Below are 27,799 nucleotides of genomic sequence, written 5' to 3' on the forward strand. Positions count from 1 at the left end.
CTGAACAGATAAGTTTAAAAAAAAAAAAAGGGAGGGGAGAGGGGGCTGTGATCTAAGACGAATCTTCAAAGTCTTTCTTCGACTTGTGGCATCCTCTCCTACAGCTAATTACTCCATCACATGATTCACAAAAGAAAAGCAAAAAGAGCAAGGGATCAAACAAAGGGTGCTTTAGACAAATCTAGACCTGTAAGACCACTGCAAGAACGGAGGCTACTTCACAGATATGAAACCCAGTTGTACACTGGTGGGAAGACACACTTTGGCAAAAAGCATTGAAGAAAAAAAATATCCTACATGATTCGTTCAAGCCAAACATTCCCGCCACTCTGAGGGAGGGAATTACATAGGGGCACTTAGTGCCACCAAATTAAAAAAACAAAACAAAAGTGCTTGTTGAAAAAGTGCATTTAAAATAATTACAACAATCTCAGAGAATCTTTCCTTAGGCATAAATGCAATTAAAGTCGACTCCTGCCCTGAGAAAGAGAGAGACGAGGAGAAAGATGAAAGTAAAGCATGACTGGCACACACAGATTTAAAAGGATAATTCAGGTATGTCACAACTTGGGTCATATTTTCTTACGTATTGTATTGTTTAATACAATCTGATTATGATTAGACTCGATTAAAGCAGTTAACAGTTTATAACAAGTTCAAATTTGATGGAGCGGGAAAGATGAGACAGCCAACTTAATGACATGCAACCCAAATGAGTGCTGATGGTGGCAATGCAACTAATGTTGAATTTCATTATTTTCAAGTTTTCCTCTGGAGTTCTTGGCCTCAAGCAGTCCTGTTGCACCTTTTCCTCTGTCTGTCCATTTCTTATACACATGCAGGAATGTGAGTAACGTTACACATTCCTGCCAGAGGCTGCAGACACTACACTACACCGATCAACAGGAAGAACAAGACTGCTAACAATGCAAGCAATGAGGATTTCAAATATCTAAAAATGAATCTGCATTGTAAACGCCGTACAGTAAAAGGAAATGCATTCAGCGCATTTCTTACAGCACAGTGTGTTTTGATGAATAACAATGAATATAAACCTAATATTCCCTTTACACAAAAACTCTTAGCTTTTTGTCTAACCAGTCATTTAAATTAGACAGTGTTGATTTATAAAAAAAATCAGAGCCTAATATGCTTCTGTTGATTTATTATTGCTCTAATATGTGTACACAAACGATATGATAAAAAGGTCAAAAATCGGCAGTTTAGGGATTATTTTATCGTTCGCTATTATTTTCTTCCCATAATTTGACTATTCAAATTATGTGAAAAGAGTTCAAAACTGATAAATGAGGATAAGGCCCAAGTTGCCATTAACATGAATTATCCTCAAAGTAAACAATATGGAAGACATAATGCAGACAACCAACTCGTATTCACAGCATGTGCACTGTTAAACTGCCACGTGGGAAGCATGTAGCAAAGAAACAAGAACTGATGCTGGCCTATTAACCAAAACACAGACATCATTATTGCCTCATTTTGACAGTACAACACACATACGATACACACGTTGCAATCTGCAAAACAACCGTCTTTCCATACACTGGATTTATTCCAAAAATAGATATGATGTTTATATATATACTGTTTACATTTATTTTACGTTTACAGATTACCAAGAATAGCCACAACCTAATACAGGTTCAAATTTCACAATATTACATTTAAACAGCTCTGAGGGTGGTATGACCTTGTATGTGCGCTGTCTTTTTTTTTTTTTTTTTGCATGTAGATATGGTTGTGTGCACATGTGTGTATGGCACTGTGTGTCTGCATGTGTGTTACACAGGTGTGCTTTCTTTGCATCAACATACCTCTCCTTTGACCTGAGAATGCACTCTGTACCTCAGACAGAGCTCAAACACACACGCCGGCACACACGTCTATACACATGGACACAACAGCACACACATACACACACCTCTAAACTACTTGAATCTGTCAGGAGGAAGTGATACACGAGTCTCCCAAATCAGTTGCTCCAAACTAACAAATAGAGAGCATTTAAGTGTCATGTGATCCAAGTAGATAAAAACTTACTTAACTGAGAAATGATCAGATAAAGTCACATATTTGCAATAATGACGTCTGCCTGGCACAAAGACTGAAGTGCTAAAGACAAAATGGCGGCTAGCTAGCTTTGCAAGCATCTTGGCGTTTGTAATCTTTGCTGAGTATATGAAGATTTCTTGCTCTCCTAGAAAAATCCACTGGGCTGTATTCATACCCAGACAGCAGACAGACTCAAATATTCTGAAATCCTGATGTTCAATTTAATAAAATGTCAAATTTCAGACGTGGGTGTTTTCTTAACATTAAAGTGCAGCTGGAATCTCTGCACATCCAAACTGATAAAGGGGTTTACATTTCCAAGTTTAATGGGAAGAAAATTCATCCTGAAAAAGTTCGTATGTAGCACAGTTTGGCTTTGGGGTGCCTGGCACAATGAAATGTTTTATAAAACACACATTTCTTTTTGAAGTGGTTCATTTGCAATGATGAAGGCGCATTACAGACATCAATAGTACCCAGAAAAAAAAAAAAAAAAAAAAATAGTACCCATGTGGAGATTTCTGGTATCCATTATAAATACGGTTTGAGCTCTGCACTAAGGATCTTCCATTCACTTACATGTCTTTCAGACAAAAACAAGGGCATTAAAGGACTGCTAACAGGAAGCAAAGGTGGCGTGGCTGTGTGTTGAATGATCAGGTACGAAGTGTGTTCCTGTACCACTTCCGTTAGGCCGGTCCATTAGCGGAGGACTGCATCTCTCTGTTAGGTAAAAATAAAAAGAGACAGAATTTAGATTTTAGTTTTATTTTCCACCACACACTGAGCGCTGACAGTGCCAAATATAATGGATGTGAGCTGACCTTTTGTTAAGTCCCGCCCCTCATGGTTACTGTTGCTGTGCATGTCACACTATAGCTAAGCCAATACACCTGCCCATTCATATTTGCTAATCAAGCTTGTTAGTTTGATTGTTAGTCCAAATATGGTAAATTCACCCCCCCCCCCCCCCCCCCCCCCCAAAAAAAAAAAATAAATAAATAAATAAATTCTGAGGGTTTAAAACAAAGTCCAAAACCAGGTCAGGCGAGTTTGCTGGCCTATTAAGAACAGGGAAACCATGGTCCTTAAAGCAGGTACTGGTAGCTTTGGCACTGTGTGCAGGCGCCAAGTCCTGTTGGGAAATGAAATATGCATCTCTATAACGTTGGTCAGCAGCAGGAAGCATGAAGTGCTCTAAAACTTCCTGGTAGACGGCTGTGTTGACCTTGGACCTCAGAAACCACAGTGGACCAACACCAGCAGATGACATGGTACCACAAACCATCACTGACTGGAAACTTTACACTGGACCTTAAGCAACCTGGATTCTGTGCCTCTCCTCTCTTCCTCCAGACTCTGGGACCTTGATTTCCAAAGGAAATGCAATATTTACTTTCATCAGAGAACATAACTTTGGAGCACTCAGCAGCAGTCCAGTCCTTTTTGTCTTTAGCCCAGGAGAGACACTTCTGACGCAGTCTCTTGTTCAAGAGTGGCTTGACACAAGGACTGCGACAGCTGAAACCCATGTCTGCATACGTCTGTGCGTGGTGGTTTTTGAAGCACTGACTCCAGCTGCAGTCCACTCTTTGTGAATCTCCCCCACATTTTCGAATGGGTTTTGTTTCACAATCCTCTCCAGGGTGTGGTTATCCCTATTGCTTGTACACTTTTTTATAAGACATCTTTTCCTTCTCTTTGCCTCTCTATTAATGTGCTTGGACACAGAATGGCTTGTTCTCTGTGTCCAATATGGCATTAAAAAAGTAACACTGTTGCTGCAAATAAGATTTGAGAGCAATGCTGCAGAAAAATGTTAATCTTGCGAATTCCTGACCATCACAAGTGCACCATTCCTTGGCCTCTACAGTATGTGCTACTGTTTATTTATAGAATGGCAGCTGAACATTAGAGCTCTAAAAGTTTAAACTTAAATATAATTCTAATACTGTTCCTTGTGTCCTTTATTAGGTTATGGCCATCCCTTTAGTTTGTTGCCAGATCAAAGTGAAACAAAATTTATCAATTGAATAGATATTCTTGGTGATCAACAGCCTTCAAATTAAATAAACTGTATTTGATTTGCTGCACTGTAAAGGAGACTTGAAAGAAGATTAGAGCCAAGTACAAAACATTTATAAATTTTCTGCATCACCTACATGTAAATTCCTGTGACAATGTTATGCAGTTTGTTCTAACTTTACAGAGGAGATTCATTTGGTGCCTTTAGGAATGTACAGGTCAACAGGTTGCATGTATAAAACATATATATATTTTGCACTTCTGTCATTTGTGTCTAAGAAAACAAATACATGCCATATACATACTTTAATTTGTTGTAACTATAATTTGGTTCCAGTAAAATCAATTTCATTTCAAAATTATTTATCTACTTAAATAAGACAGGTTATGGCCTATGCAATGCTACTGCATGTTCAGATGACAGAAACTAAATTAGCAACAAAATCTACCATTTCTGCAACTGTAAATCACAACAATCCTGTGAGTAATGAAATGGTTGATCCACAGATACAGCATTTTTCAGAGGTTGTTAGTCAGGTTTTATGACCCTTCAAAGCTTCTAACCACACCAAAAAGAAATACAGCCAATTAGAAATGACAGGTCACACCTGTGTTCTTGAGGACAGAAATGTGAGCAGGTGACTTGTCAAAGAACTCCTATTTAAAACAATGCTTTTAACAGGGATGAATCACTAATGTAATGTTTGGTGATCCTAGCCCTCCTCTATTCATCTGCATACAAAACACACAGATGCAAACTTACTGTGTGACAGCAGCTGACGGATTAGCTGAATCAGTGGTAACTGGGCTGGAACTGTTTCCATGTTTCTTTCCTTTTTCACCTTTGTCACTTTCTTTCTCATAAGTGAGCCCTTCTGCTGGCATATCACTGAAAAACAAAATCAAATAAGAATTATAGCTTTACCTAGGAAAACAGCCAGGTGATTGTCAACTGAACTGAATATTGTAGATGGTTCTTTCTGCTGCTGGCTTAACGTTTCCATCTGCTGTGGCCTCTGTCCCCACCGGCCATCGTGTTCAGAACAGGACTGATTTAACTTCAGCATGCTCATTGGTGCACTGTTAGTAACTTGCTAATGTACTGGTTTGTTAGGATGCTGCTAAATTGGACTGGTGGCAACTTTTGTTCATAGCATGCTGTCTGACAGACTGTTAATGGTGAGAACTCTTGGGGGGGAAGGGGGGGGTCATTAACTTGAGAAATAATGTTATGACTGAAGAAAAAAAAAAAAAGAATTATCACATAACCACAATCAGCAGTAATACACTACTCTCATCTCATCATTATACTGAATTAAACAAGTAAGGTAACAAATATTCAACATCCTTTTTATTTCTAAAACGTACAATGAACTTTTGTGAGGTTTAGGAATATCAGTCATATTGAGAATACAGAGACTCTACAAGTCACCAGTACTGGGTTAGTGCATTTTCTTGTTTTATGAATAAAACCTGGCCTGAATTGTGTCATAAGGGGTTATTACTCCTCAACCTATTAAAAGCAACAAGCAAAACACATCCTAAATCCTTAACACAACTCCAGGAAGCATTCCACACTTCAGAACACAGGACCTCAAGCACAACATACCGTCTGACTGCAGGTCTGAATACTCTGGAGTCAAGTGGAGATGAGAAAGGAAGGAACAGACAGGAGGAGGAGGATTATCAGAAAAAAAAAAAGCAGAGAAGGGGGAAGTAAAATTGTACAGGGGGGCAAAGGGAAAGAAGGGCTTTATCAAAGTACTTGAAACTACAATAGGAGGGGGGGACGCACTGCACCAAACAGAGCAGGAGCTCCTTATTTGCGTGTAAGAATTTGCACCTGGTGAAGACTGCCCTCTCATTTTTGGCGTCAACGGTGAGCCGGATGGTCTCCTTGCCAGCACCTGTGGTGATGGTCTCTGTGGTGACCGTCTCACTGGATGTAGACTGTGTCTTGCCTTCTTCCTCATCGCTATCAGAACTGCTGGAGGAGGAGCTGTCTGATGCCACTAGTGGTGCTTTTCTTGCCACGCAAACACTCCATACACACGCTGTCGAGATTGAGAAAAAAGAGACAGTCTGTAACTTTGACGCATTGTTATCTGAAAAGTTTACCTGTCACAAAGGTAAGCAATTGACTAATAGTGATATTATGGGCCTTCTGCCACATTATATGCCATGTTTGTGATGTTGCCTATGCAGCTGAAAGTAAATGACCTGCCTGTGGACATTGGAGACTAGAGGTCTTTCTAAGGTGTTGTCATTTTTGCCATTTCCATAATTTATATTATCAGTTTGAGTTAAGCGTTACTAAATATTTATATTGTCTATTATGAGTGAATAATTATGAAGCTACTTACGGTTTTGGTTTGGTTTGGGGATGTCTGATCCACTGAGCTCTGAGTCCACAGGAGAGCTGCATCTTGGGCCTGTTTCAGAGCTGCTAGACATAAGTCATACAGATAAGAATACATACAGAGTGACTGTGAAACTAATGACAGATGCATTAATGTTAGCTAATTAAGGGATATTAGCATCACCTTTGTTTTGACGGTAAAGAATATCTTGTCTCCTTCACCTCCCAAAGAATCAACTCATCCAGCTCAAAAATCCATAGAACAGTAACATATTCTCCAGGAGATACACTATACTGCCAAAATTATTCACTCACCCATCCAATCATTGAATCCAATCACTTCCATGGCCACAGGTGTATAAACCAAGCACCCTAGGCATGCAAACTGCTTCTACAAACATTTGTGAAAGAATGGGTCACTCTCAGGAGCTCAGTGAATTCCAGCGTGGTACTGTGATAGGATGCCATCCGCGCAACAAGTCCAGTTGTGAAATTTCCTCGCTACTAAATACTGTATTATGCAGTCAGCTGTTAGTGGTATTGTTACAGAGTGAAAGGGATTGGGAATGACAGCAACTCAGCCACAAAGTGGGAGGCCACATCAAATCACAAAGCGGGGTCAGCAGATGCTGAGGCGCATAATGTGCAAAGGTCACCAATTTTCTGCAGTCAATTGCTACAGACCCAAATTTTACAGGCCGGCGTGATCATATGACTTGGGGGTGTGGGTGTCTCAGTATTGAACGTATGACTGGGGGTGGGGGTCAAAGTGCATAAAGCAAGGTCCATAAAGACATGGATAAGTGAGTTTAATGTGGAAGAACTTGACAGACTTTACATTTTTATTCTGGGTTTTATGTACTTTTCCAGTGAAAATTACTTATGCCTTTTTAATTGTAGGAAAAAAGACAATTAGGCTAAATTATAGTTTCCTTTAAATAAAGTATTTATTTATTTGTTTTTTGCATTTTTTGGCCACAGCGGCTTTTTAGGAGCAGTGGAGGGAGACAGGAAATGGGGGAAAGATACAGGGGAAGACACACGGGCAAATTGGCAACAGGTCGGGACACGAACCTGGGCCGCCCGCACCGAAACGCGGCATATGTATGTGGTCGCCGGCTTCACCACTAAGCCACCCAGGGGGCCCAAGTAGTTTTTTCAACCATCATCAAATATATAATTACTATAATTGCCAGAGTTAAAAATTGTTAAAGGGGCACTCCAAAATGATCATTTGTATAATATAATAACAGTTTTTATCAAAAAGATTTCAGATTCTCTTAAACAAATTCTTAAATTAGGTCTCCATAAATATAAAGAGCCCAAACTCACCAACAGAAAGGCTGGAAGTCAGTGAACTTGGCCCATCCCTTCTCCTCAGCCTCTGTTGCAGCTGGTTGAGAAACTGGAGCGTCCCAAGTTGAGAAGCCCGCGCCTGCTGCAGGAGCCTTTGAATTTACCTCTCCAAAATCTGCTACCCAGCCTGCACCTAAAAAAAAAGAAAAAAAGAAAAAGAAAAGCGCAATACATATGCAACATGTGACACTTTGTCAAAACATGCTTTAGTCCTAAAATACAACTAGGGCAAAACAATTATGCATGATTACACGATATATCATATCTCACTCGTAGTTGCCTCAGTCTGGTCCTGACTTGCAAAAGGGTCCAGCTCATCTTTAGGGTCTTCACCGTCATCAGAGTCTGAGTCTGCTGTTCTGCTGGAGCTCTCAGAAGCTGCTGTCATGTCACAGCTCTTACTGGATGCTTGGCTTTGGGAGGACTGTGACCCACCAAACCTCAAAATATATGAAATTTGCATTGAGTACAAAACTTTATTCATCATTTTGAAACAAAATTGTAAAAATAAAGATACTGAAAAAATCTTTTTTCAAAACTATGTGCTTACCTGTTACGGGACTTGACTTGTGTTGCATAGTTAATCTCCTTCTCCTCCCAGATGTCCTCCTCCTCATCATCAAAGGGCTGAATCCTCTCTTTGGAACAAGCCTCAAACACAGCTGTGTTAGCCTGCAAAATACAAAACCCTTAGCTCTTCTTGCACCCCAACTCAACCATTTTTTCCTGACCCTTTTGTGGCTATGTAGAAAAATAGACTATCTTTAAGAAAGAAATAAACCTGACAATACGTACCAAAAAAAAAACAAAAAAACCCTTTAAATCAACTCACACTGTCATGGCCAGCATCAATATTGATATTAATCTCTGCTATCCGATCAAAGGTTGCCCTGCAAAAAGAAGCAGGATTCACACCCTCAGCATACACAACTGAAATGATACACCACTGGAGAAAAATGTCAGCTAATTTACCCAATGCTGTCATCATGATCAGTGAACTCCTCATCATTGAAGCCAAACTGATCCACAAAGTTAGCTGTCATCTGCTGGATCTGGTAGTCTGAAAAGGCCTAAAAGCAGATCATAATAAATATAATTGCAACAACAGCTCATAAGAGGAGCCACAAATATTTTAAATGTGTGCTTATGTTTAATACCTGCTGTACTGTCAGTTCTTTGGGGAAGGGACTCTCCATATCATCCTCTGAGGAAGGACGAGGGTTTCCAGTGCCAACCTTAACATTGAAACACCAAGACTAGTGCAATACTTAAAGTCTGAATGTGTGTGTAATGAAAAACAGCCTCTTAATACTGCAGTGCACGAGTTAGGATTTACCAAGTCTATGGTGTTCTTCCTGTTAGTCTCAGATAGTGTTTGGTCCACAAAGGTTTCCCACCGCCCTCTGTAGTCTTCTGGCAGCTCTACATGCAAACACGTAACAGCAGCATTATGAAAGCAATACTCTAGTTTGATGTAAATTGTGATAATTACTGCTTTCTTGCACACAGGAATGAATCCATGTGTCCACACACACACACACACACACACACACACACACACACACACACACACACACACACACACACACACACACACACACACACACACACACACACACACACACACACACACCGGCGATGAGGCTACTGATCTGGGTGTGAACCGGGCCTTTCTCCAGATTGTGAACCACTGTGTTGGCAATCCTGGTCAGATGCCCCATGTAACCTCGTCTCATACCACCATCTGACCTGAACAAATAGGTATCACACTTAGAGAAACTCAGATTTCTGCCGATTACCAGAACATCATGTAAAGATCTCATAGTTCCTTACTGAATTTTATCATTTTCTTCCCAAGCCTCCAGAATCCTCTGGACAAGGTGGCAGTGCTGAAACAACTTGGAAGACACAACCATAGTCGTTCAGGTGTTTGTTTTTATGCCCAAAGAGATGCCACATTGGCTATTCCAGTAGATCAATTAATGTAATTTGTCTTTTTATGTAAACTGACCCCAGGAAGAATAGCTGATGCAGCATGCTGCTGATGCTAATGGGGATGTCAATAAACATAAACATAAACCCTTTACTTATACAGCAGAGACACTCACATGAGTCACCATTAAGTTATGTGCAGAGTTTTCAGATGTGTCTGATGGTTCAGAAGTCGGGGTCTCAGTCAAATCCTGCTCTTGTGATGTATCTTGATTAGGCTTGAATTTTTCCTGGGTACCCAAGCCAGGCTGAAGTCTCATTTCATGGGCACAGGGCCGGACAATAGCAGCAACGCAAAGCTCCACTTGGAGATGCAGAAAGTTATTCCAGGTGTACTTGAAGAACAAGTCCTGAAAAGGGCATGTATTTCCCAAAGGGGCATTTAACATGTTTGAAACACATATGATTTTAGCAGCATAAATACTCTGGAACTGTCAAAAATACAGCTCATTGTCTCACCAGAAGGAGGTTCAGTGTATTGAGTCTGCAGAGTTCTTGTGCTACGACTGCGTGGCTAGCAGAGCTGGTGTAAAGTAGAGAGGCCACTAGTCTTGCTACGTGCAAACGTGTATTCCCCAGTGGTTCCTCTAGCACACCCAAAGTGGTCAGCATAGGCTCTCGCTAAAAAATACACAGATAAAGGTCTGAAAAATTTTGGGAAACATGGTCTTTGCTTTGTTATACAGATCCAACTACTGTATGTAAGACCCTGTCACACTGACGCAAAGAGTCCTGCAAGAAGACTGTGAATGAGCGACCGCAAGCAATCCACAGAAACTTACAGCGGATGGGAAATGTAAATGATCGATATTGTGCACATTGTGTGCACTGCGCGCGCATCGCGTGACCTGATGCTGTGTGACACATGTGGAACATGTGCAAATTACGGAAAATTCTGTGAAGAGGTGGAGGACATGCATGTGCAGATGGCAGACGTTTGCAGAGCACTGATATGCTTAACGTGTGCTGTGGCTGAGAGTGGATCACTGTGTTGGTAGAAAGTACTGACGGTGGATGTGGCGGAGTGAACATGGCATCCGCTGCTCGTCAGCACCAAAAATCATCACGGATGTTCACGGAAGGGCTATAAAAAGGGCTGAACTATACAGGGAATTTATGGATTTTCCATAAAAAATAAAATCCATTCATTAATCAGTGTAGTATGCTATCCCACTATCTTAAGCTAGAACAGGTTTTGTCCTGTAGAAATGTTTTTTGAGAAACAGCAAGAAAAACAGAATTATGTCAAAAAAGGTGACACCGACTGCCTTTACTGTAAGTAGACCAACTGAGTTTGTTATCTGACTTCCTGAAGGTCCATTCTAAGCCATGAAAAATCCCATACAACAATCATAAAGACCTGCAAGTGACTATATAATCATACATCACATGTAACTTTATGTACCTTGGGCGGCTCCAGAAGTAGCTGGTGGAAGTGTATCAGGTGTGGCTGGATGGCCAACAAAATACTGCTGTTAACAGTGTAGCTTCTCTCAAATCCCTGAGCATCCATTACACCATCCACCCTGTCATAAAGACAGGAAGAACAAAACAAAAACAAACAGAAATTGGAGGTTTGGAGGTTTAATAACTAGGGATATAAAATAAACTTCACTTAAGGCTTAGAAAACAATAAAAGCCCACTAGCTAAATGAAAAAGGTCATTAGTGATATTTGTAAAGAAAAACTTAACCAGATTAGTTTCACACTGTTAAAAATTGTTCGCTGTTTCTCACTTACACAGGCCTCCTGATTTCCAGTAAAGTCAGAAGAACCTGAATCCCGTTGACAATACAGCTCTCAGTTCTCTCTCCTGAGAACATATTCTGCAATAGCTGCTCCACACACTCCTGTCTGTACAAACAAAACAGAGTTTGTTAGTCCCTTCGCATCCTGTTACGAGAGTGTAAACACATGTATGTGCAGCTCTCTGGCTTACGATTCAAGCACAGCCAGCAGTGGGTCAGGCTGTGAAATCTCTTGGAGCTGACTGGCCTGGTCTCTGCTCAGACGAATGATGTCGCACAAAGTCTGCGATGCATTGGACTGCCTCTGTGTAAAACAAACCAACAACAATCACATCTGGACATTCAGCATTGTAAACAGCTTAGAGTTTGTGAGCAGCAGTGATTTTAAATTTGAAAAAAATAAATTAATAAAATGATACTGGTTAATTTAAAAACAATAAAATTCTCCAGTACCTCATCATCTCTCTCAGGGTGAATGAGCTCTATGAGCCTCTGGGCCAGTTTCTGTTCATTGAGCCACTGTTGAGAAAAATATTAAATTATAGTTACACAGAAAATCACCATGAAAAAAAGTGCAAAAAAACAAAAGAACAAAACACATTTATGTAAAATTCTGAATCTGGGTGTATTTGTCTCATACAGTTAGAGTTTCAAGTCGTAGCGGTGGTGGCTCCACACAGCTGATAAGGCGTAGAAGCACATCCATCATGGCAGATGTGTCAATATGCTTCAGGACCAAGGAAAGGAATCCATCCTTCTTTTGCAGGAAACTAATCACCTAAACAGTACAGAAAGCAGGGAAAATCACTATTAAATAAAACAGAAAACTGAAGAATGGGACAAGGACCTTAATGTCAACAAGTTATATTATTTCTTAGATTGACTCATGATGGATACGCATGACATTATTTCACAAAAGACACATTGCCATTCAGCTTTTGAATTTGCCAGGGCATTGAGCAATACAACTTGAATTGCATTCCACTCCAAAATTGTGGGTGATAGAACGTAGTACAAAGGCAGATATTTCAAAACCTGCCCACAAGCAAATACAAATTATTGTACAACACAAATGTTTCTACTACACCATCATCACTGCGCAATACTAGTTCAGCTTCAAGCTGACAACAACAATAACTGCTAGTCAATTCATTATAAGCAGCTATATCAAGTGTCTGTCCCTCATGAGATAGGTGTCCTTAGAGATGCCTTACTGAAAGTCTCAAAAAAGCCACTTAGCAAACAAGTGTGAGAAGTGAGCTTCTGTCCACACACACACAAAAAAATATATATGAAATGTTGGAGTAAGAAAAACTTGATTTCCTTATGTTTTAGTTGGCTTAGTATCAATGTTGGTCTGAAATGGATGACAATATCATCTGCAAAAACCAGTCCAGGCATTAATTTATGAGTTAAATTGTCTGTTATTTCAGGGGGGACCTCTGAAATAATTTTACCTCTGAAACAAGAACAGCAATACTAAATGTCTCAACAGGACCATTTTTGTTAAATAAACAGGCAATCTTGCATTGAAATCATCAGCTCTGACGTTAAACAGGTAAAACCTAAACCACGCAGATGGCTTTGCATATTGGCACTTCAAGAGAAACAGAATTTTAGAACAATCTTGGGTGAAAGGATATTTTTGGAGTATTTTCCATTAACTTGCCTCAGACTTAAATTAAATCATAACATCACAAAAATGTAGCTGTCATCTTTAGTAAGCATGCCCTTTTGATGTAGCAGTGTGTGCATTTGTGTGTGCACGCGCGTGTGTATTACCTGTTCAGTCTTCCGTGTGATGAGGTTCCCAATTGTTTTGCTAAAGAAAGATGCCAGGAGGGGGTTAAGTGGGGATGGCTGCTCCAGGAAGGCATACAAACTATCCAGCAGTGGCTCCTCATTACCCAGCTTATCATTGATCACTCCCACATCACTTGTCAGCAGCTCACATGCTATATTTGGATACCTGTCATAAATGACATGAAAATATATTGCAGTAAAATGGTGGAGGAACAAAATTATTAACACATTTTTAACTTTAAGGAAAAGTAAAACAAGCTAAAAATGATCTGGACAGGTCTTTCACTGGTTGGCTGTAAAGGAGGCAATTAAGTAGTTTTGTTACCATATTTTTCAGACTATAAGGTGCACTTAAAATCCTTAAATTTTCTCAAAAATCGGCAGTGCGCTTTATAATCCGGTGCGCCTTATGTATGAATTCTTGTTGTGCTTACTGACCTCGAACCAATTTTATGTGGTACACTGCGCTCAACAATCTTTCAAAATGTTTTAGTGTAACTTTGGTAAGGGACGCTTCAGAAATATCGACATTTTCCAGAGCGTACAAAGCATACGACAGGGGGGTAACACCCAGCGTACGCTTTTCAAATAGTTGAGCGCTGCCGTCTGATTGCCAATGGCCGAGGCATCCACACCACTGCACCATTGCATGGTCTGCAGCGATATGGTCTCAGGTCTGGCGGATCAGTTCAAAGGCCTCATTGAATTCTCTAAAATAGTCCATCATAGATTCACAAAATGACTCTACTGATGATATTAGACAGGAACAAGCTGAGTGCGGCGCAGCAGGTGTGTAAACCGTACGGAGTGAACTGCAGAAAACGATGATGGATTTGGCCTATTTTCATCTATACTGGTTCGTATATTTGTGCGTAATCTGGCGATTGGCGGCCGGCACGGTTGCCAACTTTCGTGCAACAAAACTCACTGTTGGCTGTCTCAAAAATCGCTAGAAGTCGCTAAAGGATGAATCGAGGTCTGGGGGTATATGTGCTGTCCCCCTCAGTGCCAAAGAGAGGTCCAGGCGACACCACAGTGTATGAAGGGATGCAGTACAAGCGCTGTATGTACACAAAACATGGTGACAGAGGAGTTTTCAGGTTTCTGGTGTTGTGCCTTTTTTTTTTTTTTTTTTTGCTTATATCGGTAAATATACTGGTGCACAGGATTTGTGAAGGGCTTATATATAAAATGAAGAAATGACTTGTTCTTACCCTCATTAAAAAAGAATATATTGCAGCGTCTGTTAAGACGTTGAAGAAGATGGCAAGAGATTGCCAGCAAAAGTGCCCTTTTATTAACAATTAAATTGGTGCCATGTGCCACAACCAAAACAAAACAGTAACAACAATGAGACTGACTCAGACAATGACGAGAGGGAACCTGGCATGCTTGATGCCGAAATCGCCCAACTGTTCAAGTCAGACACTGAAGATGAGGAATTTGATAGATTTGTGGAAGATGAATGATTTAAAGTGTGAGTGTGAGTGTATTTTTCTGTATTCTGAGTTATTGTGAATGAGTTGAATAAAGTTCAACTTACCTGATGCTTTTGTTTCGCTCTAAACATGTTTTATCATGCGCCTTATGTATGAAAGTAGACCCGTTCATTGATAGTGCGCCTTATAATGCGGTGCGCCTTATGGTCCGCAAAATATGGTAATTTAAAGAAATGATCTGAAAGGTTTTTTTTTTTTTTTGTGGAATCAAGAATTTTTTTTAACAAATCTAAATCCTCTTAAACTTCAGGCTCTACTACAAAGCGGCAGGTAACAGACATAATGTAATGCAGCACCAGCAATATATTTTTCCCCTGAATACAATGCACTACATCAGAATATTCTACACAACAGCACCTACTTGAAGCGCTTTGTCTCCTCTACGCCAGTAGGAGGCTCTGTGGTTATCAATCGAACCAGCTCCTGCATGCTCTGGTCCTGGCACAAGAACATGAGAAGCCTACAAGCCCACCACCATGACATAAGAAGCAAAATTTAGTAAACGCATTACACCAAAAGTGATTGAATACATGAAATGTGATAACAATTTTAGTCTGCTGGTGCAGATACACCAAATCAAACATTAAACATACCTCCTGTTTTGGGCCTTGCACTCCTGCAGCACATCCTCCTCATCCATGAGCTCAGTGAGGGTGACATCCTCCTTGTCCAGTAAAGCCTCCAGATGAGAAGATGTGTGTAAATCAAACTTCCAAAACATGGCTGACGTCACCGTAACATACACTCTGCTGTGAAGCAAAAGAGGATGTGGCACAGAGATCACAGGATGATGTAGCAAGCATGCAAGTTAATTTTAGATACAGTTATGCATTTATGAATGCTCTTACATTTGGACAAGGAGACGTATACTTAGTTGGATCTTGCTAAAGAGCCATTTGCCTGCGTGACCTGCACATCAGAGAAGACCTTCAGATTATTATAGTGAAGATGGAAACACACCCACTTTACTCATTCTAACACCAAACACCCAAACCCAGCAGAGACTGCCTTCAACCTGATAAGAAATAAATAAACAATAAATCTTAGAGAATCATTTATGAGAATATCTCATCTGCCTTCTTTAGAGCCAGATGAATGGCTGAAAGCAGGCTAAGTGCTGAGAAGAGTCTTGCTCTCCTCTCTGGAAAAAACAGGAAGCAATGCATTTGTAACTGAATTACTGCTGTTCATCTGCGTATTACCATTAACCAGTTTGCTTTGGGAACGGACTCACACATGCACTTGCATCAACAAATAATGACTACACATAAGAAAGATGCACACCGACACTCTGGTGACAGAAATGCCTGAGTATGGGGGTCTTATTAGCTGGCGAACTTGCTGTGTTACTGTTAATGGCCAATGGTGTTAAGGGTTTTAATGTTCACCTTTAGTGTACCCCCGCCCCAAACAAACCAAATCAGACCACACTCTGGACAAAGGCTCCATCACGAGTCCATTATCTATTAGATGAAACATGTTTGCACACAAAGTCTCGTCAACACGAAAAAACAAGAGGGGTTTTATATCGTTTTATAGAACGATATATGGCTGGAAATAACTCACTCATATCTAGGCACCATCAAAACTAATTGCATAATATTAGCGATCTCTGAGTACGCCACCTTTGTGTACACATCCCTAGAACAAACACGCTGGGGCTAAACAGGTGTCTCGGGAACCTGGTTTTACAGATTCGTCATTGCTATTTGTGGAGTTTTAAATTTAATACAACAGCACAACCACGACAGGCCTGTCAGACGTCCTAAGAGCAGCTGTAGACGGTTACTGTTAGCTATTAGCGGATTTTAGTTATAACAGGGTAACAGTCATATCAGTGTGCACCCGTGTTAGATAGCTTGTCCAATGCATTTAACTTTATCTCCTTTATCGCTGTCTCCAGTCCTTAACCACTTTCACTTACCTCGCCAGCAGATCGTAAACCAGCCAGCTAGCAAAACAATGCCCCTCTCACGTTGCTAACATCCCCCAAACTGTTTCTTACCGGTGCGGCATTTAGATTAAAGCTAATATAGGTCAGTAATTTATCGCCGTTGAGGGACTAGGTGGTCGGACGACGCTGCTCCTGATTCAGACCTAGCTTGAAGTTACCGTCTTCCGACCGCTTGACAGCGTGACAGTCAGCAAGGCTTTACGTTAGGCTACACATTTGCCTCTCAAAAGACATTCCAGCGTTACCTTTGAGCCATTACTTTATCTGTCTACATTTGCATGCTGAACGGCAACTCGGCGACTTTGGCTGTCAGGTCACCCGGAGGCCCATTGCAGTCTATGCGGGGCTGCGCTGTTAGCTTAACGATACTACCCTTTCCCGGTTGCAATGTCATTTACACAGCCGTGTAACTCAGTGGCTAGTCCTGCTGGGGAGCTGTGTTGACACGGTGTAAATTATTATTCAGGAGTCAAGGACCAAATGAAAAAAAAAGAAAAAATAGTCAGGTTTCGAAATCAAAATGGCGACTACCTAAAACCTAAACGTAATCAAAAAGTTCGTGCTGTCCATCAACTGTGTAAACATACAGTAAGTCCATATTTATCTGCAGTTATCAAGCACTGCAGTAACATTTAACATTCACAGCCATACTCTCAAACATTTTATTTTTCTTTATGAAAACAAACAAACGCCACGCTAAAGTTTTAAACTGCGGAAAATAACGCACACATGCACATTTATTTACTACTGCAGGGAATTGTACTCGCACAGTAGAGCACTGTCAAGTGTAGGGACTGTCCTTATGTTTCTGGCTAGATTTTTACGCAAAGTCACATCTGAACATATCAATAACCCCCTGCTGTACCCGAACATGATTTCCTACTGTGCAAGGTTACAGAGATTATGTTGTAGGTCTGCAAATTCATTAATTATATTTTAACTCCACCTGCAATGTTAGTACAGCTGTGTATCACAGGGTGGAGCCACTATTTATATTTTTTTCCTGTGTGTTTGCTCGTTTCAGTTTAGGTTTTATTGGTGAAAAATATTTAATTTAGCTTTAGTCACTGTAGGTACATTGATCTTTAATTTATTATAATAATAATGAGGCCTCATACATATACTTAAACAGACTGAATTGCAAATAAAGACCTCCCTCTAAAAAGAGCCTGCTATATTTTGCTGTTTAAGTAAGAAAAAACCGCAACTGCACACTGATCAGTCTATGCTGCAGTGCAGGGCAGCAAATGTAGAAACTCAAATGGGCAGTTGCTTTTATATTTACCATACCACTGCACGGACTGGCTTATGCATGGCTATAGAATGAGATAAATATACAGTAGAAAGGGGGGGTTCTGCATTGTGTCAGCTAAAAGACTAAGCGGTCAGCTTGCGGTTTCCTTCTTGTTATGCAGGCATTCATTCCTGTACCAAAGCTCATGTTTTCAGTTCCTTTGTGCAGTGTACACCAGAAGTTCTTTTTTGCTTGCCATTTCTTGTGTATGTTTATTTCTTTGCTTCTGTTGCTCCTGTGCAACAGTGAAAGCATTGATTTCTGTTGCAAATATTAAACATCTTTTAAAGAAATAAATAAATCTTTATGGGGGCTTACACCCAAGATTTAAGACTAGTAAAAGCAGGTCTGGACCAACTGTGTTCATCATGCCCAAGTTATATTAAAGTACTAGGCGTATGCTCAGCTTCAATAAAGACTGCAACATAAAGCTGTTGAACATGGTGATATTAAGGTATACTCAAATTAAAATACCAGATGCTTCAAAGTTATACTTGAGTTTTTAAGATTTACCTAGTCCAGAAAACTTCTCTTCAGGGGGCAGGGACACATTTTTAACAAGATTACTAATTGGTAATATTGTGAATTTCATACTTTACTAACACAGTCCCTAACATATTCTCTAGCAATATATAAATACAATTTCGGGTGGTCAAGTAACTATATATATATATATATATATATATATATATATATATATATATATATATATATATATATATATATATATATAGACACACACACAACATTGAATAGATGGAGAAATGTGGTTAAAAACATATACAAAATGCTCATTAATTACACATATATCATAAGAATTAAAAGAAAATGGACTTGGTTTTGGAATAATGAGTTTGTAGTGTTTCGGCATCTGTTTGTGAGGGGGGTTGTTTGTTTATGCTGTATCTGGCAAAAGCCCGGACAGTCCTAGCCGGTGGATCATCGGATCGTCGCACAGCTGAACCTCCTCCGGAGAAGGTCTTTCTGTGGTCGCCGGTTAGCATCATGTCGGGCGTTGCGGATACTAAATTATACGACATCCTCGGAGTTTCACCCTCTGCATCTGAAAATGAACTTAAAAAGGTATGTACCTGCTACAGCGAAATTCATGTATTGGAGTTGGAACAAAATAAAAACAGGAAGCGAGGTCACCAGTGCAAATGTGGCCTAGAAACAAGCTAATGGATGCTGAGCTAACTTAGCTAGTAAAATGAACTGGATAGCAGTGGGATACATCTCGGCACTTTTATAGATTATTCAAGCTACAAATTGGCTGTGGCTAAATACTTCTAATTAAAAAAATAAAATAAGGATGGAGTTAGTCTCCCTGAAAACCGAGATACATTGCTGAACACGAGAATGATAGCTTGCGGGCTACTGATGCTAAATTCCAGCAACTAGTCGTCATCAACTCATTAACGAAACAACGCCGGCTAAACGAGTCATTTAGCTTATTGCACTGAGAGAGAAAGTATAACACTTATACGTATTGGTGTGAGGTAACGCTATAAACCTGTGTGATAGTTAAAGGTCAAAATTAATGTCACAATTTGTGTAGCTACATTAGCCAACAAACACGCGTTATGCCCTTTAAAATCCATTCAAACATCAGGCAGTTGCTAATTTCTCATTTCTGACAACTGCTGCGTTCCCTGCAAAACACCACCTAACACAACTTGTACGGTATGGGTTTTCATCTCATTTTTGACTCAAAATATAGAGCTTTTATTGACGTTTTGGGAGGATTGAAAACAAATTGACACAGCAATTACTTGCTGGCGATGCAGAAGCTGTAGCTATTTGGAATGAGTGTTGTTGAGTGTCTGAGATGTCACAGGCAGCCGTGCTCTTGCCTATGTCCTGATGTGTTTGACAGCAGGCTAGTAAGGACAGTTGGCTCACTTAAGTGATTTGCTACACGCACCCTGAGCCCAGGTCTGTCTTAACTCTGATTATTATTTTGATTATCTTCAAGAAACAAAAAGAAGTCCAGTCGCCTTTTTCAAGCTCCAGAGACTCTGATTATTTTGGTTTATTACAGGCCTACCGCAAATTGGCCAAAGAATACCATCCTGACAAGAATCCCGAAGCTGGAGATAAGGTATGATGCACCAAAACATATCAGTACTGTTAACAACAGCACCAAAGGATGCTCAGCTGATCAACAATTGGGGATCCAGAAATGATGTCGTCTTCATTTATTATGATCACACAGTCCAACTCTTTGAGGATTGATGCTAGGCGCAGATCAGAGTACATAATGTGACACAGGGTTTCCACTAGAGAAACACGCTTTTCTTTTGGATGTTTACTGCTCTATGACGTAAATCTACTGATTTGAAACAATCAAGCCTCTTTGAGGTTCTTTGTGAAAGGTAGTCGTTGTTGTGGTGTGCTGAATTTCTTGGACTCACGCATCATTTCAGCCTGTCTGATTGTTCTTCATTCATTTTCCAGTTTAAAGAGATAAGTTTCGCATATGAGGTATTGACAAACCCAGAGAAAAAAGAGCTTTATGATCGCTATGGAGAGCAAGGGCTACGGGAGGGAGGAGGAGGAGGGCCTGGCATGGAAGATATCTTCTCTCACATTTTTGGTGGAGGACTGTTTGGGTTCATGGGGGGACAAGGAAGAGGACGCAATGGAGGCAGGAGGAGAGGAGATGATATGGTACACCCTCTGAAGTAAGTGCTGTTCTTTGATGTGTGCTTCAGTGGATGTGCATATGTAATGCACTATGTGTTCTTAACAACTTGTGGTGTTACAGGGTTTCTCTTGAAGACTTGTACAATGGAAAAACCACAAAACTGCAACTCAGTAAGAATGTGCTGTGTAGTGCCTGTAATGGGTGAGTTTCTTTTTTACTGTTTCCTTTTTGGTAATAAAATTATTAATTTGTAGTTTTAAAGCTTTCTGATGAATGTTTTGCAGTTGCCCGAAATAGATAGCAATACTAATATTTTACTGTTGGCTTCTAGTCAGGGTGGTAAGGCAGGAGCAGTGCAGAAATGCGTGGCATGCAGAGGACGAGGCATGAGAATCATGATTAGACAGCTGGCTCCAGGAATGGTTCAGCAGATGCAGTCAGTGTGCACAGACTGCAATGGGGAGGGTAATACATCCCTACACACCTGCAAACTGACACTAAACACATGGGTAATGTACAGATAACAGCAAAACAGCTCTCTGAGGTCCTCTAATATGTGTGTTTGGTTGTCCAGGTGAAGTAATAAATGAGAAGGATCGCTGCAGAAAGTGCGAGGGCCATAAAGTGTGTAAGGAGACTAAGCTTCTGGAAGTTCATGTGGACAAGGGAATGAGACATGGACAGAAGATCACATTTGCTGGAGAAGCTGACCAAGCCCCAGGCATGGAACCAGGAGATATAGTTCTGGTGCTGCAAGAGAAGGAACACGAGGTATGCCAAAACAGATGGCCCCTGTTATTGATTGTAAAGCTGTTTTTAATAATGGAATAACTTGCTTAAGAAAGAGTCTACATTTATGTGAGAGACATATTGTAATAAACCTAAGCAATAAACATGGAATTTCAATCTGAAATAGGATTTCCGTCGTGATGGCAGTGATCTTCACATGGTCCATCGTATCGGCTTGGTTGAGGCTCTCTGCGGCTTCCTGTTTACAGTCACACACCTGGATGGACGTCAGTTGCTTGTTAAATATCCAGCTGGAAAGGTCATTGAGCCAGGTAAACGTCTTCCTTCCACTTTAATTTATTTTCTCTTTCATAACATTCTGGGCGGGCAGAAGGAGTTTTGATAGATGAACACTTCTGGTTGGTTTCCTGCAAGTGTTTGTGCCAGCATTTATTTTTAGGATAGCGTGTTTGGGGAAGAAAAAAGTTTTTAGAAAGCAAATCGACACTAAAACTAGTGAGGGTGTAGGCTGATCAACTTAAACATGATGTAACTGTGGAAATGTTGGTTGTGTAATACCACAGAACAGTGATGATTAAACATCTACTGTGAACCAAATTGTACAATTTTTGAGCTGGCAGACTGTTTGGTTGTTGTGCTTGTTTTGAAATTTGCCGTGCGTTGTTTTAACAAGTCACCTCGCTGTTGTAAAAGTTCCTGGTTTCACTGTCAGATTAATCTCTCTCTCTTCGTATGTTTTCATACACCTGTAACTGTGATGATGCTCAGCTTGATGCTTCAAGATGATATCACTGTGGCTACATCCATCTTTTATAAAAAGTCTGTTGGAGAACTCATAGAGTTCACACTGTCACATATGATTGTTACATCCAGGCCTGGATTAAGGTGGGTCTGGGCCTCGGGGCAAGGAGATTGCAAGGGCCCCCCCTCCCCCCCTCCCGCTCCGAGCCCATACCAACCCCCCCCCCCCCCCCCCCCCCCCCGACACACACTTCCCTACAAAAGTCTCTTTCTGCTCTTCCTTCGTGCAAAATCATCTACCAACTCATCAAAGTTCAGCTGTTGCACAAACTGTGATTCAATTGCAAGAAGTGAGAGGGAGTTCAGACGATTTTGGGTCATTTTCATCCTGAGCTCATTTTTTATTCGAGCCATTCTGGAGAATGACCGTTCCCCTTCACAGTTCGTAATTGGCAGAGTCAAGAACAGTCGAAGTTGCCATATCCTGTAGCCCAGGGGCCCTTTGATTGCTGTCCCCCTAGGCGCTCTAGTCGCCGTACCGCATAGCCCAGGGGCCCTTTGATTGCCGTTTCCTGTGGCACAGGGGCCCTATGGTTGCCATATCCCGTGGCTCAGGGGCCCTTTGATAGCCGTCCCCCGTGGCCCAGGGGCCCTCTGATTGCCGTCCCCCGTGGCCCAGGGGCCCTCTGGTTGCCATATCCCGTGGCCCAGGGGCCCTCTGGTTGCCATATCCCGTGGTTCAGGGGCCCTTTGCCATCCCCCGTGGCCCATGGGCCCTCTGATTGCCGTCCTCCGTGGCCTAGGGGCCCTCTGGTTGCTGTACGACATGGCCCAGGGGCCCTCTGGTTCCTATGTCCTGTGGCCGAGGGCCCTCTGACTGCTGTCACTCCCCCCAGGCCATTTCAGTTAACCCTTATAGACTAAAGAAGTACAACTAAAGAAGATCCTAGAATAGAGGGCTCTATCGCAATCAGCATCGACATCGGTATCTGGATTGTTGTTGGGCCCCCCCCTGGGCCCCCTGGATCCATGGGCCCCGGGGCGCCAGCCCCACTCGCCCGGTCGGTAATACGGCCCTGGTTACATCTATGTGTGTCTTTTCTCCTTTGTGTGTTTGTGGTAGGCTGCATTCGAGTGGTGAAAGGAGAGGGAATGCCACAGTACAGAAATCCATTTGAGAAGGGAGATCTTTACATCAAGTTTGATGTCCAGTTCCCTGAAAACAACTGGATTAACCCTGAAAAACTGAATGTGAGTTGTGGTTGGAAGGGAAAAAAAATCCAGATTTGAAAAATGTTAAGCTGAATGATTGTGATGTCCTGGTGGATTTTTGTCATCTTTCAGGAACTTGAGTGCTTGCTGCCTGCTCGTGCCGAGACTCCCGTCATTGCAGCAGATGCAGAGGAAGTTGACCTAACAGATTTTGACAGGAGTCAAGGTTCAGGAAGTGGAGCCAGAAGAGAGGCCTACAATGACAGTTCTGATGAGGAAGGGGGCCATCATGGCCCAGGAGTGCAGTGCGCACATCAATAGAAAGACTACAGACTTGCACACACATAGAAGTGTAAAAAAAACAAACATCCCTTAAGTCCCATTGCTAAGACCATTCAAGATTTGCTGCACATACATTTTTCTCCTTTCATGAGTCACATGAAAAAGAAAAAAAAAAAATTACACACAAATCACCCCCACCCCCCGAGCTCCATGGTGCCCATAAGTCAGAGAGATCCTGGATATGTAATGACCGCTTTATGTTTATGAACAATAGTGTTCTTCAAAGCCAGCAGCAAGAAGGTGGTCCCACCTTTCAGAGCTTTACTGAGTGAACTTGACTCGGATCCCTTTGTTTTCATCCTAAATGTTTACCCTTCACTACGGGAAAGACTAGTCTAACGTATAAAATGAAAAAAAATTTTTTTGACCGTCTTGTCAAAGATGTAGTTTAAAGTCAGTTACACACAAGCGCATGCTGCTGTTTGCTTAAGAGCTTGACCAGGTAGATCTGGGGTTCAGACACTACAGAAAAATCTGGCACCACAACCGTTTAAATTTCAGTGCGTCACTGCTATCAAAGTGCCCTGCTCCCATCAGTGCTAACCTGATTATATCTTAAAAGGAGACCCTGGCATATTTTGAAAATGGGATTTGCTTGTTGTGTTCATTTCCTAGCTGCCACACTTACATTAAAGGCCTCACTAAAGCACCTGCCTGCCAGGTACATGTTGTTTTTGTTTTTAAAGTCTGAAGTATAAGCTGTTTCTGTCCATTTTAGTGTGTATGATACGCCCCTTTTCAGACATTCGGACATGGCAGAAATGACATTGCTGGCTTCACTAAAGTGGTGAAATTCTATCATTATAGACATGGAGCACCTTTAATTTCCTTAATTCAGACCTAGCCTTGACTGTGACAGAGTAAATTTTTGAATGTTTAGTTCTCTCCATCAGTGTAACATGGGGCAGGTTGTGATTGTGTGTGTACTGCATGGTGCTGCTGAGAGAACTGTACCGTGCCTGTAACACATGCACCCAGGGACAGAAATTTCTCTTCTGGATTAGGAATAGCAAAACTGCGTCACTGACAAAATCAAGTTGTTGAGGAAAAATGTCATGTTACAGTTATGACTCCCACAGATGCATGCACACACGTTCAGTCTTTGTCATTCCTGAAGAGTGAAGATTGTTCAGACATGAAGCTGACATTTTTAGTTGCAGACAGATTAATTGAAATGATTGCATGTCTGAAAGGGGGGGGGGGGGGGGGGTTCAGTGTGTTTGAGACCTCTGAACTTGAAGTTTTGTGTTTATTTGAGTTGAGGTCACACTTGTATACTTCTTGTATGTGTGTAATGCAGCGGCTCAGTGGGAGCTGCTGTTGAATGTTCTGGCTTATTAGGGTGGTAGGTATTCCTGCTTTGTATTGGACTGCAGTGTGAGTGGGTATTAAATAAATTTAGGGAAGGGGGGGAAAAAAAAAGAATGTTATTTTCTGAGAATCTTCCCCACATGGACAGACATTTTTCTTCTACTCACCAGGACTGAGAAGTCCTGGCTTGCAGGAAAACCACTGAGCCTGCACCAAACCAAACCCTCTATATTATACATATCTCCTTATTGTAGAGTTGTTAGCCAAACCTATGTCCCTTAACATGTTATAAGACGCCCATCCCCATATACCTGTAAATAAATACAGTCCTATTCCACAGGTGCATTCAGAGTCTACAGCAGTGTTTTTCATTAGCCACAACTTTTTCTTAAGTAAGCAAGTAATGCTAATGTTATGTTTAGATCAAGAAAAGCTATTGGAGCCACTGTAGACTTTCATCATGCACCTCTGTGACTCATTGTGTATTTAATTTAGGCCACGGGATAATGTGTACACAATTTAAGGAGGGTCATTGGTAAATTACATTATTGTTGCTTATGGTTGTCGAGATCATAATTAAACTGTAAAATAAATGACTGCAAGTTCATTGCTCGGTTCTGTTTTTATATGTACAACCTGTACTGACTTCTGAACATTCTGTATGATATGCTTTGTTGTAACCACAAACAGAAAGAAACACCACCACTGATCTAAAATCTCCATCATTAAAACTAAACACATTTGACAGTTGGTGCCTCAGTATATTTTAAATGAGAAGGAAATCATATATTTGGTGGTATTTTTGTGATTTTTCTTTTTTTCCTCAGCCAGACAAGAATTTGAGGAGCTGTTGTGGCTCAGTCTTCTCCATCCTCTGTCTCTCTGCTCTGGAGGGCAACTGGACCCAGAAGTTCTTTAAATCCTGTGGTATTTCTAAAGGATTATAAAGTGTTAAAATAAATGCTGTCAAAATGAGTTTAGTGATATCTGCCAGAATCAAGAGAGTGACATTTACCTGTCTCTTTTAGACTGCATGACATAAGAACGCTCTCTCCTGAGTTGCTCCAGTCGCTCTTTTACAACAGTCTTCTGCTGGTTCTTGTCTTCCTAAAAAAAAGTAGGCCATGTGGTGATAAGATAACATACTAAGTTAAAAAAAATCATAAATGTCCTCCATATGTAATTACCAGTGGTAGATCTTCCGTGAGCTGCTTTATCCTGTCTGTGTGTTTCAGGCCAAGCAGGTCTTCCTCTGCCTTTCTGTTCTGGATGATTGACAGGCGCTCCTGAACCTGAAAGACATGTTAACAATGTCACAGCACTTCTGCTTTCACTTCTGAGTTGTGAACATGCAGCGTCCCTCTCTCCACCTTTGTCTCACCCTCAGCAGTTGCCTTTCTCTGTCCCTCTGCTGCCTTTGTTCAACCTTTCTTTGCATGTCCACTAGGTTGCGCATTGTCTTCTCTCTCTCTATTGCAGACACCAGTTCTCTCACTTGTTCTCTCTCCATTGGAGCAGGTTCCTTCTTTGCCTTACACTCTGACAGTCTACAGTCTACCTGGTACATAGGGGGGAAAAAAACAGCTGGTTGGAAGTTTTAAATGAGAATAATGAGAAATTAATCAGAAAATAACACTGCTTTTACTGTTGCTTCTGAAGAATATTTCTGGTCCTCATAGTGAGCAGGTTCAGGGCAAGTCAGGTTCCACTGCTTGGACTCTGTTTCTGCCTCAGTCATATCACTGCCAGCATTTGTAATGCCATTACATGATCTAGCGCATGGGACGTCCACATGTGGGTTAGTCTCAGAGTACTCAGCTATAAGATCTGGCTGTGTGACCTCCTGGCTCTCTGCGATGAAAGCACGCATTTGCAAGTCGCGTTCAAATACAGCTTCTCCTTCATTTGGTTGATCAGCTGCTGGACTGCTTCTGGATGTCAACTAATAAGAATTCAAAAAGTGAGCACATCAATGACAGTCACAGTGAATTATGGTCTGCTACACTCTTATGTAGTACCTGTTCTACTGTGCTGCACTGCTGGTTTACAGACTGTGTGTCACAGTGATCTGAAGAAACAGACTGTAACACAGTGGGTTTAAGATCTTCTCCACCTCGTTCTCGAACTAACACATCACATTGTGTGGGCTGTGCTTGCGTCTTCAGGCTGCTCGCACCATGCTGAATCTGTTCTGTACACCCATCTGCAGCATCTGCTGCATTGTCTGTGTCACTCTCTGGTGGTTTGCTCCAGGCGAGGGTGATTAAAGAGCCCTGTTTCTCACAGTTCTGAGGGCTCTTTAATTCCCTGCCCTGTCCATCCTCTTGGACTTCTCCCTCTGCAGCAAGACCCTCATGAGCATCTGACACACACAAGATCTCCAAGTAGGGCAGGTCCTCCATCACTGCTCCGCAACCTGAGTGATTTTAAAGCATATTATACCTACAGCGATGGTAATGTTATTTATTTATTGAAATGTTTGAAATACCTGAACAGACATCCTGTTTGTAAGTCCCATCTGCAGTTTGGACTTCACTGATTATGCTGTTGCGTCTTTTGTTTGAAGTGGCCGTCTCAGCTTCAGCTGATCTATCACAAATGTTTTGGACCTCAACTTGTCCATTGTAAGAGGACTGAACTAAGATTTGCTCGCTGCTGTTTTCAATACAATTTGGATACGGATTTAACACAGA

General features: G+C 41.2%; 2 protein-coding genes across 6 annotated transcripts; one reads left to right on the forward strand and one right to left on the reverse strand.

The window, feature by feature from the left end:
- Positions 1 to 1,582: 1,582 nt before the first annotated feature.
- Positions 1,583 to 17,336, reverse strand: ppp6r2b (protein phosphatase 6, regulatory subunit 2b). 5 transcript variants are annotated; one of them, XM_030730660.1, is made up of 26 exons: positions 17,055 to 17,336; positions 15,704 to 15,764; positions 15,449 to 15,604; positions 15,217 to 15,315; positions 13,336 to 13,522; positions 12,194 to 12,331; positions 12,007 to 12,072; positions 11,745 to 11,857; positions 11,546 to 11,659; positions 11,211 to 11,331; positions 10,265 to 10,426; positions 9,922 to 10,155; positions 9,647 to 9,711; positions 9,447 to 9,562; positions 9,150 to 9,235; positions 8,971 to 9,048; positions 8,786 to 8,883; positions 8,646 to 8,703; positions 8,364 to 8,485; positions 8,084 to 8,253; positions 7,790 to 7,946; positions 6,462 to 6,544; positions 5,942 to 6,152; positions 4,862 to 4,987; positions 2,723 to 2,796; positions 1,583 to 2,183 (listed from the first exon to the last, which is right to left on the reverse strand). In XM_030730660.1, exons 3-25 carry the CDS (start codon positions 15,574 to 15,576, stop codon positions 2,763 to 2,765), a joined length of 2,766 nt encoding a protein of 921 aa, XP_030586520.1. In that variant the 5' UTR covers positions 15,577 to 15,604; positions 15,704 to 15,764; positions 17,055 to 17,336; the 3' UTR covers positions 1,583 to 2,183; positions 2,723 to 2,762. The 5 variants fall into 5 exon arrangements, with proteins under 5 accessions (XP_030586520.1, XP_030586517.1, XP_030586521.1 ...); XM_030730657.1 differs by having other exon boundaries at positions 1,583 to 2,796; positions 15,449 to 15,601; positions 17,055 to 17,335; XM_030730661.1 differs by having other exon boundaries at positions 1,583 to 2,796; positions 6,462 to 6,541; positions 17,055 to 17,335.
- A 1,702-nt stretch (positions 17,337 to 19,038) lies between these two features.
- On the forward strand, positions 19,039 to 25,851 carry LOC115781785 (dnaJ homolog subfamily A member 2-like). Its single transcript, XM_030731640.1, has 9 exons — positions 19,039 to 19,186; positions 20,145 to 20,204; positions 20,561 to 20,787; positions 20,871 to 20,951; positions 21,082 to 21,215; positions 21,325 to 21,521; positions 21,667 to 21,811; positions 23,365 to 23,492; positions 23,586 to 25,851. Exons 1-9 carry the CDS (start codon positions 19,109 to 19,111, stop codon positions 23,772 to 23,774), a joined length of 1,239 nt encoding a protein of 412 aa, XP_030587500.1. The 5' UTR covers positions 19,039 to 19,108; the 3' UTR covers positions 23,775 to 25,851.
- Positions 25,852 to 27,799: the final 1,948 nt, after the last annotated feature.

Source organism: Archocentrus centrarchus, chromosome 6 (assembly GCF_007364275.1).
Source record: "Archocentrus centrarchus isolate MPI-CPG fArcCen1 chromosome 6, fArcCen1, whole genome shotgun sequence".
Taxonomy (NCBI): domain Eukaryota; kingdom Metazoa; phylum Chordata; class Actinopteri; order Cichliformes; family Cichlidae; genus Archocentrus; species Archocentrus centrarchus.

Bases quoted from the DNA above. Each gene is read 5' to 3' on its own strand.
- LOC115781785 (XM_030731640.1), top strand. From the start codon at position 19,109: ATGTCGGGCGTTGCGGATACTAAATTATACGACATCCTCGGAGTTTCA. The intron at 21,216-21,324 runs GTAATACATCCC...TTGGTTGTCCAG, and splicing joins CACAGACTGCAATGGGGAGG to GTGAAGTAATAAATGAGAAG. The intron at 21,522-21,666 runs GTATGCCAAAAC...AATCTGAAATAG, and splicing joins TGCAAGAGAAGGAACACGAG to GATTTCCGTCGTGATGGCAG.
- ppp6r2b (XM_030730660.1), bottom strand. From the start codon at position 15,576: ATGTTTTGGAAGTTTGATTTACACACATCTTCTCATCTGGAGGCTTTA. The intron at 11,858-12,006 runs GTACTGGAGAAT...TGTTTTACACAG, and splicing joins ACCCTGAGAGAGATGATGAG to AGGCAGTCCAATGCATCGCA. The intron at 8,254-8,363 runs GTAAGCACATAG...ATATATTTTGAG, and splicing joins CAAGTCAAGTCCCGTAACAG to GTTTGGTGGGTCACAGTCCT.